Genomic DNA, 12,554 nt, shown 5'->3' on the forward strand with positions numbered 1-12,554 from the left:
CTCTCCAATAATCCACATCAAGTAAGAATGTGTCTACATAGTCCTTTGATCTAGCATTAAAAATGAAGTAGTTCCATCAAGAAATTTACAAAATACTTGTATACTTTTAAATGTAACAAATTTTGGTACTAAGACAGGTATGTTTATTTATAATCTGAACTCAAATACTGACCAGTTTAGAGAAAGAACAAAAATACTCTTTCGAGCTTTATTAAAATTAGAGAAAGAACAAAAATACTCTTTCGAGCTTTATTAAAATTATAGAAAGATTTTTGAATACACATACTAGTTCTCAATTGATCAAGGTGACATTTCTAAGCCCTCCCAAACCATACAAGTACCATACCAATTTCTGATTACATGTATGTACAATATTATTGTTTTCGAGGGAGAGTTGAAAATCAAAATGTAACTTATCATGGTGGCTTAAATTTTAAATTTTTTACATTTGTTGAATACAAGTATTTTTGAAAAACTTCAAGTGGAACCACTTCTACCATGTGAGCCCTATTTTGACCACTGAAAGTCATAAAAATAACAATACACTATTTATCAATTCATTCGTTTTTTCTCTGAATTAATGCTTAAAAGCGACCTGAAAAATAAATCTAGTTAAAGCTAAAATATTTATATTGCACCAAGTAAAAGGTTCACCATGGAAACCATCTTCCTGGACGTGTGAATATTTACAATTAATGGACAAATCATGTGATATGTTGCTGACTGAACTTTCAGAGGTCACCTGGGATAATTCATAAAATATACTTTGGAATTCAATACACAAATTAATTTGGCAGCTATTCCATACTGCACATTTATCACAATTAATAATATATATTAATAATAAAAGAAAAACAAAAAACACAAGTAAAACAATTATCAATGGAGGACAAAAGAGACTACAGAACCATATACTTGGATTGATTGATGGTTGCTTAATGTCCAATGGCAAATATTTCATGCATATTCAAGACGACGCACTGCTATGAAAATATGGATGAAGCTAACCAGATTTTCAATGAAAATAGAGTAACTTTTTAAGATTAATTCATTAAATAATGTTTTAATTTTTAGAAAAACATCAAAATTGATTTTAAATTAAATTAAATCAATTCTGAAACGTTAGGATTTTTTCCCCTAATTTTAAAGGAATTGACTGATCAAATATTGTTTTGATTCAAAAAAGAAGAAAAGTACAGGAACAATGCTTGGACAGTTTAAATTTAATTCTGATCACAGTACCATCTTACAGTAGCTAATTATATCCATTTGAACAAATAAAATATAAGCATGACAGCAGAATATGAAAAGCATGTTCAAAAGCACATAAACTGTAGTCAATTTTGAAACCCATTGATCTTTTCAAAAGTACATGTAACAATGTTTTAAAAAGTTTGGAGTAAGATAATCTTTTCCACAACAGTTTGTACAGGGTAGTTGAAAGCTATTTCAAAATAAACATGACATTGTGCCTTCAAATGGCAGTTGTTTCTGAAAATCTGTCCTATTAGTAAATTCAAATGATATGCCAAATACGGCAAGATGGGATAAAATGAAAAGTGGCTTCCCTCAACACATACATTTTGGAGAAAAGGCTCCCACAATGCACTTTGGTACCAGTAAATTACATTTTCCATGTTGTATACAAATCTCCAGCAATCTAAATTGAATTCATTAAAACAAAAATCATGTTTACATTAAAAAACTTTCAAAACTTATACATGTACTTTGTCAAATATTCTACTGTATCTAATCATTCTGCCATTACAACATGGAGAAGTCATTCCATCTGGGAACAATGAACATTCAAACAACACTTAACTACTTCATTTTGTGTCACTTTTCTCTGATACAGCAGAACTACAATTATATCCATCAATTCCATGTTTTGAAAATTCAAACTTTCAAAAAGATATCAGTATTACTTAGTTCATTTCCGGTTATTTTATAGTTTTAAATTTATTTATAGACGGATATTTCACAGAAATAGCTTGTTATTTTTCTTTCTTTTTTTTCCAAATGTTTTTTTGTCAAAAAAGAAATATAGGAAAATCACCTTCTTTTCTTGTCCACTTATTCAAAATTTTGTTGTGTTCCAAAATAAGATCATGAATAACTGCTTTGAACTAAGTTTTGAAAGTTTAATTTTGAATCTTAGTAAAATCTTATTAGACAAAATTAGTCATGGAAATTTGTTAATTATAAAATAAAACAATAAATTTATTCTTCAATGAGTAAAACATAATTTCAGTCATTTTGGTCTACACTCTATTTTCTGTGCAAGTAAAATTTCTTTATATACAAAATAATTCATTCATAAATGTCTACGAACTTAATAAAACATCCAGAACTGATGGATCTATCACAATTTGCACTTTATATGCTGTGGAACTATACAAATGTCGATGAATTCACTCATCATAATATAAAACCACAAGTAAAATCGACAAAAAAACAAAATTAAAACCAATTTATCCATTAAATCAAAGAAAAAACAAACAGTGATTTCATAAATTAAGAAATAAAATATAATGTTTAATGTACTTCACCATTAGTCCTGCTACCAGTACACTAGTATATGTCATAAATGTACTATTAACTGTCCGAGCACTTTCTTGTTTACATTTCATACCTATCACATATATATTTAAAAAGTACGTTTTTGCCCTAAAACTTGTCATATGAAGTACATGTACATGTAATATGCAAAAATATGCTGGTAATTAAATACAGTCATGCTGCATCTGTTATCATTTTCAAGCAGGTTTAATCTTTTTCCAATGTAAGTAGCACTAAAATTACATATGGCATAAACAATAGTTTTTCCTCCCATTTAAGCATTAGTCATGTTATTGTTTAGAGTATTTCCTGGTGCGATTAAAATAAGCTCTCACATATATGTGTCATTATGATTTCCCCACAATATATATTGTGATTTTCCCTATAGCACAGATACAACCAAAGAAACATGTTCATTTCCATTAAGCAAAAAAATAAAACAATGAAGAAAAAAATATAAATACTCTGATATAAATAAAAATATCGTCTGGCCAATCAGTAATGAAATGAACACATTTTTATTTATTACTAGTGAACCTTTGGTGCTTGATTGAATTTACTATGAGATGGCCCTGATCCTTTACCCCAAGAAAACTGCTCTGTGCTTTTGCTCTGGAAATTTTTGAACCCTTGATTTGAGCTGCCTTGTTTGGACTTTCCCTGATTGAGATTTGAGGTATGCTTCCCTTTATTTTGATGAGATTTATTTGATTTTTTCTCCTGAGATTTCTCCGGGCTTTGATCAGGTGATTTGCTGCTTCCGTCTGACGATGAACCGCTGTCTTCCGACAAGCTCGATGAGGGTTGTTCATCAGACTTCTCATTGGCTTTCCCTGCAATGCTGTTCACTTGATTCATAAACTGCTGTCTGACCTCGTTGACATGCTCGGGAGAATGCCTCACCCCATTGACCTGCTGTTCCGATGGCAATTTACGACGACTATTGCGGTGGCGGTGGTTGTTGTAGTAATTATGCTGTTGGAAACTATTGAAACCATTATAGACTAGATTATGGTTGCTGTTGTATGGACGGGATGCAAGAGATGATCGGGTGGTAACAATATTCACCTACAAATGAGAAAACATGGCTGTCAAATAATTTCTTTGTAAGACCAATAGGTCTACATGTACACAAACATTAGAATTGAAGGACAAACCTGATCAATTGATGGTCCTCTCTTTAAATTACATAACTACAACATAAAGAGAGTTACTAAGAAATGGAAACAATACCTAAACACAACTTCTTAATTACTTTTTTTATTAATTTAAACTTGTTCTTGAAGCCAAAAATAACTCAGTCATGTCAGTAGGGCCTTAAAGCACCATGGTACCCAGTTGCTATATATTTTCTATGTTGATATTTTCGAAGATGTTATTATATAATGTATAGTGGCCATGGTGCCATTTTTTTTTTTGAAAACCAGTGCTACATGTGTATGTTAAATCTCATGGTGCTATTTCAAAATTCTGAGGAGAGAACTGAGCTTACACAAATGCCTCAAATAATAGCAAAGGTCATTAAACATGATGAATCAACTGTCAGGACCATTCCTTAATAATTTGTAATTGCTGAGATCTTGATGCAAAAATTAATCTCAGCAAGTAACCCAGAAGCAGAGACTTCTAAATTTGGGGCTTTTTAAAAAAAATAATTGTGGTAGGTTGGACTAATGCAACAGGTTTTGATCGTTTTTTTCTCCAGAGTACATGTACATTTAAAAGTACATGTATAATTTCCTATTTGTATATTTAGTATTAACTACATATGTTTACCTGATTGTTATATCTATCCTTCTCTTTCTGTAGATATTCATCTATGTCAACAGTATGTGCTCTGTTTTCAAGATTTCCATCTTTGGATGTTGCAAGAGTACACACTGGTCTGTTTGCCTCACCAAACCTTAGAAGAAGAAAAAAATGTTTTGTTTAAAGGATAGTACATTCCTGATAATGTAATAAGTTGTAATGAGGTAATGATGACTATGCAGCGGCATTATTGAAAATATTTCATTGCTTTATATTTCCATGTAAGGAATGGTCAATAGGCTACTATACCTCCATAATGACGCCACCCCCTTTACTCCATAATGACGCCTGTGTAGTACCTCAGTTGAAACGCTTGGACTATGAAATGTCTGCTTCAGACTTAATAAAATTTGTATCCAATATGAAAAGGATATTCATAAGAATATCTGACTTCAGTATATTTAATGAAATATTTGTTTTTCGCAATGCATTAATACTTTTAAGCATATTTTCAGCATTTCTTTTTTTAAATCCTATGGGAATCATGTATGCCAAAAAAAATCCATGGGGGAAAGAGATAAATATCAAATATCTTCATTGACTAAATTGGAGACTTTCATTTGTAGCAATTTAAATTTCAATAGATATAGGAAGATGTGGTGTGAGTGCCAATGAGACAACTCTCCAGTCTCTCAAGTCTGCATTGCTTCCAACATTATACAATGTAAGTCAAGAATGACCATAAGGCATGAGCTGTGACGTCCTAATGACTGTTCCCACTTCGTTGTCTTGCAATTTTGATAATTGTATAGGGCTTTAAAATCGGTTGGTTATTTTTTTCACTGTCAAATTCAGAAGTTAGGAACAGGTATCCATGACTTGCATAATCAACTAAACAGAAGTTTTGTATCTGTTTTGTAAAATGCAAAAGAAAAGATTTGGAGGGCAAAGGTTTACGACTTTATTTTTTTTTCTTTCATAGAAATAACCATTTACATGTATACTATGCAAGGCCATAATAAATAATAGCAGGGTTTCCGCTGGCGGTCGCCATTTACGCAATTTGCGAAAAAATAATAATTGTGGCGATTAAAATTCGTCATTGGCGAAAGAATTTGGCGAAAGAAATATATAAAACAATTTATTTTCAGCCATCTTGTTTATTTACTTTTTACGGGTTTCTCTGACTTTACCGATCAGACTCGGAATTCACCTTGAACTCGTTTAGATTTTGACAGAAAATCAATAATCAGCTGATTGCATTCAAAGCTATCGACATGAAAGGACCAATTAATAAAGGTGTTGATTGTATGATATTACAAAATGAAATTATGGTTAAATGGCTTCTGTCACATGTCACAAAAGGGATTTATTAACAACTTTGCAACGCACGTGTTTGAAGCAAAATTTTTACGCTTCTTCTCCTTCTTTTAATTATAGTCCAGAAAAGAAAATTGTTGTTATGACGAAAAATATTCAAAGCAAGAAAGGTCTCTGATTTAAAACTTTATCATTTAACTTTCATATAGATCATTGATTTGAGTGGGTACTTTAAAGTCGTTTCAGTTACACACATGTTTCAAGAATAAAGTTTTACTTATTTACGATGGTTTAGAAAAGAAAACTGTCGTTATGAAATCTATCCAAAAGGTTGGCATGAGAGTAAACCTTCAATGTAATAACTACACCTTACACGAGGGATCAATTCGAACCAGGGGAAACCCTGAATAATAGGTTTGTTTGCTCAAATGATACCTACCCAGAAGAAAGCTGCCTACTCAAATTCTTTTATTGTCCTGATTTGAAGAAGTTTTTTTTAATCAAATAGGCATGAAGACTTATAAACATCTGATACTTCAATTTCTTTTTTTGAAAAAAAAAAAAAAGAAAATGCCTACCTATTACCAATGTTATTTCAACTGATCGGGCGGAGCTTACGTTTTAATTTGCATAAGGACAGTTTATTTGAAGATGTGTGTGATAAGGATGATTGCCGTTATAATTATTACTGATTTCTAATCACCCTATCAGTGTCATCAAAGGAATTTACAAAACAATGACTGGACACTTCATTTTTGAGTTTATCCTAGATCCCTAACTATAGATGGACTGGTTTATTATGAGCGAACCGGTTAAACTCCGCCCAGTCAAGTGAAATAAATTGAGTAATACCTACCCACTGTCTCAACCTTTGGGTAGGGTATGGGCAAACCAAAATATTTTTTTAAGTGTGGCCCAACAAATGCATACATCTTTTGATTGTGAATGAAAACCTGATGTATCAATTTGATTATAAACTATGAATTGAATACTGAATAACGATAAGGCCAAAAAAAAATATATGTCTGTTTCCTGCTTCAAAGGCCAAAAAATCAGGGTCGGTAGGTCGGGATTTCTTCTTTTTTTTTTTTTTTTTTTTTTTTTTTTTTTTTTTTTTTTTTTTTTTTTTTTTGCACTTCCTGTCAGATTTTCAGTTGGATATATGTCATGTTTGGTTAGGGTCCTGTACCCCAAAATGATTTAATCCCTTTAAAGAAGCTTTAATTGAATAATCCTCCAAGTGCTGACATTCTAAACTCGCTTATTGTGGCACATTTGTGCTGGGAGCAGCCATTTTTTGTTTGGGCATAGTAAAATACGGATCTGGATCGGACTGGAAACGATTTTTTTTCCGGACCGGAACCGAATTTTTTCCGGATTTGAATAAAAAGATTTAGGGTCGGGGGGTTTGAGTTAGGGTCGGTCGGGAAGCAGGAAACAGACATATATTTTTTTTTGGCCTAAGAGGAATCATAAGAAAATTCGTCAGATATTATCAACTTGCAGGTAATATTCAGTTATTTAATTTTAAACTTGGTAAAGTTATTCAATATTATTGTTTTATTCAGCATCAAATTAAGTTGAGATGTATGTCTTATTTTGTATTCATTTAACTGATGATTTGAATAGGTGGATGCAGTCATTAAGTATAAAAGCATGTGTTTCTTCATTATTGAAAGAAAAAAAATCACTCTAAATTTTCATTAGCATTTTGCCATTTGCTGAAACCTAACCTGTGAAACCATGGTAATAAAAAAATGCAATCAGTCGTCTATTTTGATCAGAGTTCTCCTGTCAGGTGTGTTAATCTTAATGTACCTGAACAACATTTAGGCTAGTGATAAGTGATCTTTAACTGGAAATCCCTGAGGGATTGAAAACTGTAATCACCGACCGATGACCCTTTGGATTGAAATACAAGCTTAAAGTTTATTAATTGATTATAATTGCTTACAAAAATGTGGTGACTAGATATATACAAAATCAAATTTTGACAATGACACTCAGGTATCATTTAAAGATGGCTGGATCTTTGGATGGTGGTGGAACACAAGACATTTTAATGATGGCGCTTCACCATCATAAACAGATAGTGGAGATCCCTGATGACTTTGCTGCCAAACATCACATATGTCTCACCACAGATGAGATAAAACTAATGAATGTGTTCATAACCTCCAATCAGATTCAGTTTCATAAAGAATAACCTTTACCATGCAGGGAGTCCTTGACCATGATAATATTAGCCTTACAAAAAAAAATACTGTTATTTTGCTTCAATGACTCTCCATACTTTTAGTTGTCAACATTATGCATGACATTAACAGATTAGAGGCAAACAAAAGTGATAGAACAGAAACCAATTTCAGGTTCCGCCACATACACAGACAGACAAGGGTAAATATCCATATCCTCTTAAACTAGGAGCAGAGCCATAAACATATTGTCCCTTTTAATCAATAAAATACAACAGTATTTTTTTTACCTGCAAGAGACATCTGAAGGATCTACCCATAGTGTCAGTTCACAAAACAACTTGAGATCTTTGTATTCGAGACCAGATTTGTGTACAGCACTTTCCATGACTGGGTCATTTGGTTCTTCTGGGTTGATTCTTATACATCTATAAGCTTGTCCTTTAGCTGGAAAATCTTGATACCAGTGGTTCTTAAATTTCTCGACCAGCACTGCTGAAAGACTACTTGAGAAGGATTCCATTTTCTCGTTTGGGATGCTACCGCATTGCCGTACTAAACGTGATAAAAACACCACTGCTGCTGCAATTTCGTCCCTCATTTTTAATGTTCTTCACTTTAGCACTTAAAAAAATCTTCATCAAGTTGTAACTCCGCTTTTTCCACAACAGAATCTGTCAGATCCTGTCAACACTTTCTAAGCCTCGGTTTCGGTTTGTTATTGTCTTCTTTGTTCGCCTGGAAGTCATTAAAACCTTATTAAAATTTATCAGAACAACAAAATATGATGGATTGTTTACTGTAAATGATGTCCACAACAAATTGAAAAGATCTAAATCTGTATTAACTAAGGAAGAAATAGGAATTTATCATAAATTATTATTTCCTTATTTCGATGATTCACGAACAACACCAACGCGAAGTTCACAACATTCCAGAACAATCTTTGAAATATTTTGATAACTAAAAACACTAGTCTGAATATTGGTTTTAACTTAATACTATGGATGGCTGTATAAACATATCAACATACCCAATAAAGTACTCTTGAAAATAATATCTTGTTTACTGTAAATACTGACCAGATCCACCATTAAAGCGCAATGCCAGAATACGGTCATCCAATCAACAACTGTTTCCGTCGACGAGTTGCTACGAAATACATAACGTCATTTCGCGGGAAATTTAACACGTGTCAATGTTTACAAATAATGGGATCATAACATAGGATTTTAGGTACGGGCGTGCGGCTGCCGTTGGGATCAAAACCGTCTTGTGAAAATGTCTATTACTATGTTTCATGGTAATATTAAAACCCATTCATATTAAAAAAAAAAAAAAATAACATACTGATATAGATCTACGTCTCTGTGATCACATACAAGAGTCATATACACAATAGATCCATAGGCCTACATCTTCTTCTATGTGGTTAATCTGCAGTCGGAAATTCCATAACGCAAACTGACCAGAAGTAGTCCATTTCTCCACAGGCACTTGTCTCAGAAAAAAAAATGTCCTATATACGTTAATATAACATTATTGTTATATTAAGGTATATAGGGGAAAAAATTCTGAGACAAGTGCCTGTGCATTTCTCTACTGATTTGACTGATGACAATTAATTTAAAGGATAAGAAAACATAAATTTTATATAGATATCTAACTGGAAGATGAAAATCTATTGGCCCATTGACAATTCACTTGTTAACGTAGTGACTCGAAAAAGAATCCATGCATTCCAGCTCACGGCCAGTATAGCCATTACCTTCTATAATATCAGAAGAAGCCACTCTGATTTCCAGAATATTTCAAAAATATGCTATATCCAGGCTAACGGGAACTACATTTTTAGATAACTTAGCTGATTAAGTCGGATTATCATATCTATATCACAAGTCTAATACTTCTTGCGTGAATACGACCAGGGACGTATATAGACGTCTATTTTAAGTCCTTGATACGACGGAGCAGTCTCAACAAACCAACGCCTACATTCCCACTCCTCCATTGTAACACTTTATTTATTATCATTTGTTTGCCCCACCTACGATAGAAATTGGGCATTATGTTTTCTGGTCTGAGCGTCAGCCTCGCTTCAGGTTAAGGTTTTGGTCAAGGTAGTTTTTGATGAAGTTGCAGTCCAATCAACTTGAAACGTAGTACACATGTTCCTTATGGTATGGTCTTTTTAAAAGCCAAATTAGACTTTGGACTTCAATTTCACGGTCCACTGAACATAGAAAATAATAGTGCAAGTTTCAGTTTAAAGTTTTTGATGAAGTTGAAGTCCAATCTTCTTGAAACTCAGCTACATGTAGTACACATGTTCCCTATATGATATGATATTCCTAATTAAATGCCAAACTAAAAAAATACCTCAATTTCACGGTATAATAAACATAGAAAATGATAGTGCGAGTGTACTTTTGTGTACTTTTGACACATTCTTGTTTTATATAATGATATACTTTTCTTAATATTATATCCTAGCCTTTTTATTCATGATACATGCAAGTAAGTTATGAAATATTCTCAACTACTTTAAAACTTGTGTCCGGTGCAGCAGCCTCTGAATGGAAGATCTGACAGATTTCAAATATGATCTAGGGGCACAGATATCGCAATTTGGCCTGAATTTTGACGGAACGTATTATGGTATACAAATTTCCGGCGTCCGTCCGTCTTTCGGTTTGTCTACTGTCCACTCTTGCAGGTAAATACTGGTAAGCGGAAGAAGGGATCCCGTAGACCGCCCTACGTCACGATTCATGAATTATGCATATTCTATTTATAGGCTATTTTTAAACGATTCGGAAAATACTAATGCTAAAAATAGAATTTTCTTAACATGTAAAACTATCTAAAAAAACGATGCAAAATCATTAAGTTTCATGGAGGGTTATTTTCGTAGAACGTGATCGCGTTTTTTTATTTCACGTTCAACGTGTTTTCACTTTTTGATTTTACGTGCAGTCGTGCAAAACAGCTAGGTGTTCAACATGTTCTGCTTTTGTACTTTTTATACGTGCTTCGTGATTCAAATATAAAAAAGAAGATGTGGTATGATTGCCAATGAGACAACTATCCACAAAAGACCAAAATGACACAAAAATTAACAACTAAAGGTCAACGCACGGCCTTCAACAATGAGCAAAGCCCATACCGCATAGCTATAGTCAGCTATAAAAGGCCCCGATAAGACAATGTAAATCAATTCAAACGAGAAAACTAACGGCCTGATTTATGTAAAAAAAAATAACGAAAAACAAATATGTAACACATAAACAAACGACAACCACTGAATTACAGGCTCCTGACTTGGGACAGGCACATACATAAATAATGTGGCGGGGTTAAACATGTTAGCGGTATCCCAACCCTCCTCTAAACCTGGGACAGTGGTATAACAGTACAACATAAGAACGAACTATAAAAATCAGTTGAAAATTTTAAAGGCTTAAAATGCTTATTTTGCTTACTCAGTATTTTTCACCAAAAAAAAAACCACTAGACAGGGATCGTCAACATGCTCAAGAACGAAATTGAATTAATTTTGTTTCCGTTATAAGAAATGATAAGGCGGTAAGGCCAATGATGTTGTTCCTTTATTTGCATTTTAAAAGTTAAGAATATCTTTCATGATACACTTTTTTAAACGCTGTAAATTATTTATATCATAAATGTGTACACACTAAATAGGGAATATTAAGTAAAGCTGGTCTTCGTTTCCACTGTTAATTGTTTATAATGAAGCTACATGTTCTATTAGGGCGTTCTACAGGATCTTCTGGGCGGTCTACATGATCCCCTGTTGTCTGAACCTTATACTTTTACTATAGAACGTTCTATAGGAAATCCTATATTGTTTGTTTTTCATGTATATAACGAAAATACGTTCTACAGGAACATCTGGGCAGTCTATGGGATCCCCTGTTGTCTGAACATTATATATAAACTTTAAGACGTTCTATTGGATACCCTATTGTTTGTTTTTGATGTCTCTACTAGAGGACTTTCTACGGGATCCCTTGGTCGGTCTGTGTGACCCCCTGCTTTCTCAACATTATGTATCTACTACAAGACGTTCTACAGAATCCCCTGTTGTTTGTTTTTCAAGTATATACTATAGGGCGTTCTACAGGATCCCTTGGTCGGTCTACGGGATCCCCTGTTTTCTCAACATAATATATCTACTATAAGACGTTCTATACGCTCCCCTATTGTTTGTTAATCAAGTATATACTAAAGGGCGTTCTACAGGATCCCCTAGGCGGTCTTCAGGATCCCTTGTTGTCTGAACATTATATATCTACTAAAGGACGTTCTACTAGACCCCCTGTTGATTGTTTTTATGTTTATACTATAGGGCGTTTTACAGGATCCCCTGGGCGGTCTACAGAGTCCCCTGTTGTCTTTACATTATATATCTACTATAAGACGTTCTATAGGATCCCCTATATTGTTTGTTTATTATTTTTATACTAAAGGGCGTTCTACCGAATCTGCTGTACAATCTACACGATGCCCTATTGATTGTTTTTATGTTTAAACTATAGGGCGTTCTACAGGATCCCCTGTTGTCTTTACATTATATATCTACTATCGGACGTTCTATAGGATCCCCTATATTGTTTGTTTATTATTTATATACGAAAAGGCGTTCTACCGAATCTTCTGGACAATCCACACGATGCCCTGTTGATTGCTTTTATGTTTATACTATAGGGC

The 12,554-nt window shown here is 33.3% G+C and overlaps 1 protein-coding gene across 2 annotated transcripts; it reads right to left on the reverse strand.

Annotated features, from left to right (window-relative positions):
- Positions 1-1,138: 1,138 nt before the first annotated feature.
- LOC134721231 (maternal B9.10 protein-like) lies at positions 1,139-9,005 on the reverse strand. 2 transcript variants are annotated; one of them, XM_063584046.1, is made up of 4 exons: positions 8,906-9,005; positions 8,114-8,561; positions 4,336-4,462; positions 1,139-3,627 (listed from the first exon to the last, which is right to left on the reverse strand). In XM_063584046.1, exons 2-4 carry the CDS (start codon positions 8,422-8,424, stop codon positions 3,088-3,090), a joined length of 978 nt encoding a protein of 325 aa, XP_063440116.1. In that variant the 5' UTR covers positions 8,425-8,561; positions 8,906-9,005; the 3' UTR covers positions 1,139-3,087. The 2 variants fall into 2 exon arrangements, with proteins under 2 accessions (XP_063440116.1, XP_063440115.1); XM_063584045.1 differs by having other exon boundaries at positions 8,857-8,996.
- Positions 9,006-12,554: the final 3,549 nt, after the last annotated feature.

The sequence above is a fragment of the Mytilus trossulus genome, chromosome 6 (assembly GCF_036588685.1).
Source record: "Mytilus trossulus isolate FHL-02 chromosome 6, PNRI_Mtr1.1.1.hap1, whole genome shotgun sequence".
Taxonomy (NCBI): Eukaryota; Metazoa; Mollusca; class Bivalvia; order Mytilida; family Mytilidae; genus Mytilus; species Mytilus trossulus.

Bases quoted from the DNA above. Each gene is read 5' to 3' on its own strand.
- LOC134721231 (XM_063584046.1), bottom strand. From the start codon at position 8,424: ATGAGGGACGAAATTGCAGCAGCAGTGGTGTTTTTATCACGTTTAGTA. The intron at 4,463-8,113 runs GTAAAAAAAATA...TCTTCTTCTAAG, and splicing joins CCTTCAGATGTCTCTTGCAG to GTTTGGTGAGGCAAACAGAC. The intron at 3,628-4,335 runs GTAAACATATGT...TCTCATTTGTAG, and splicing joins AGGATAGATATAACAATCAG to GTGAATATTGTTACCACCCG.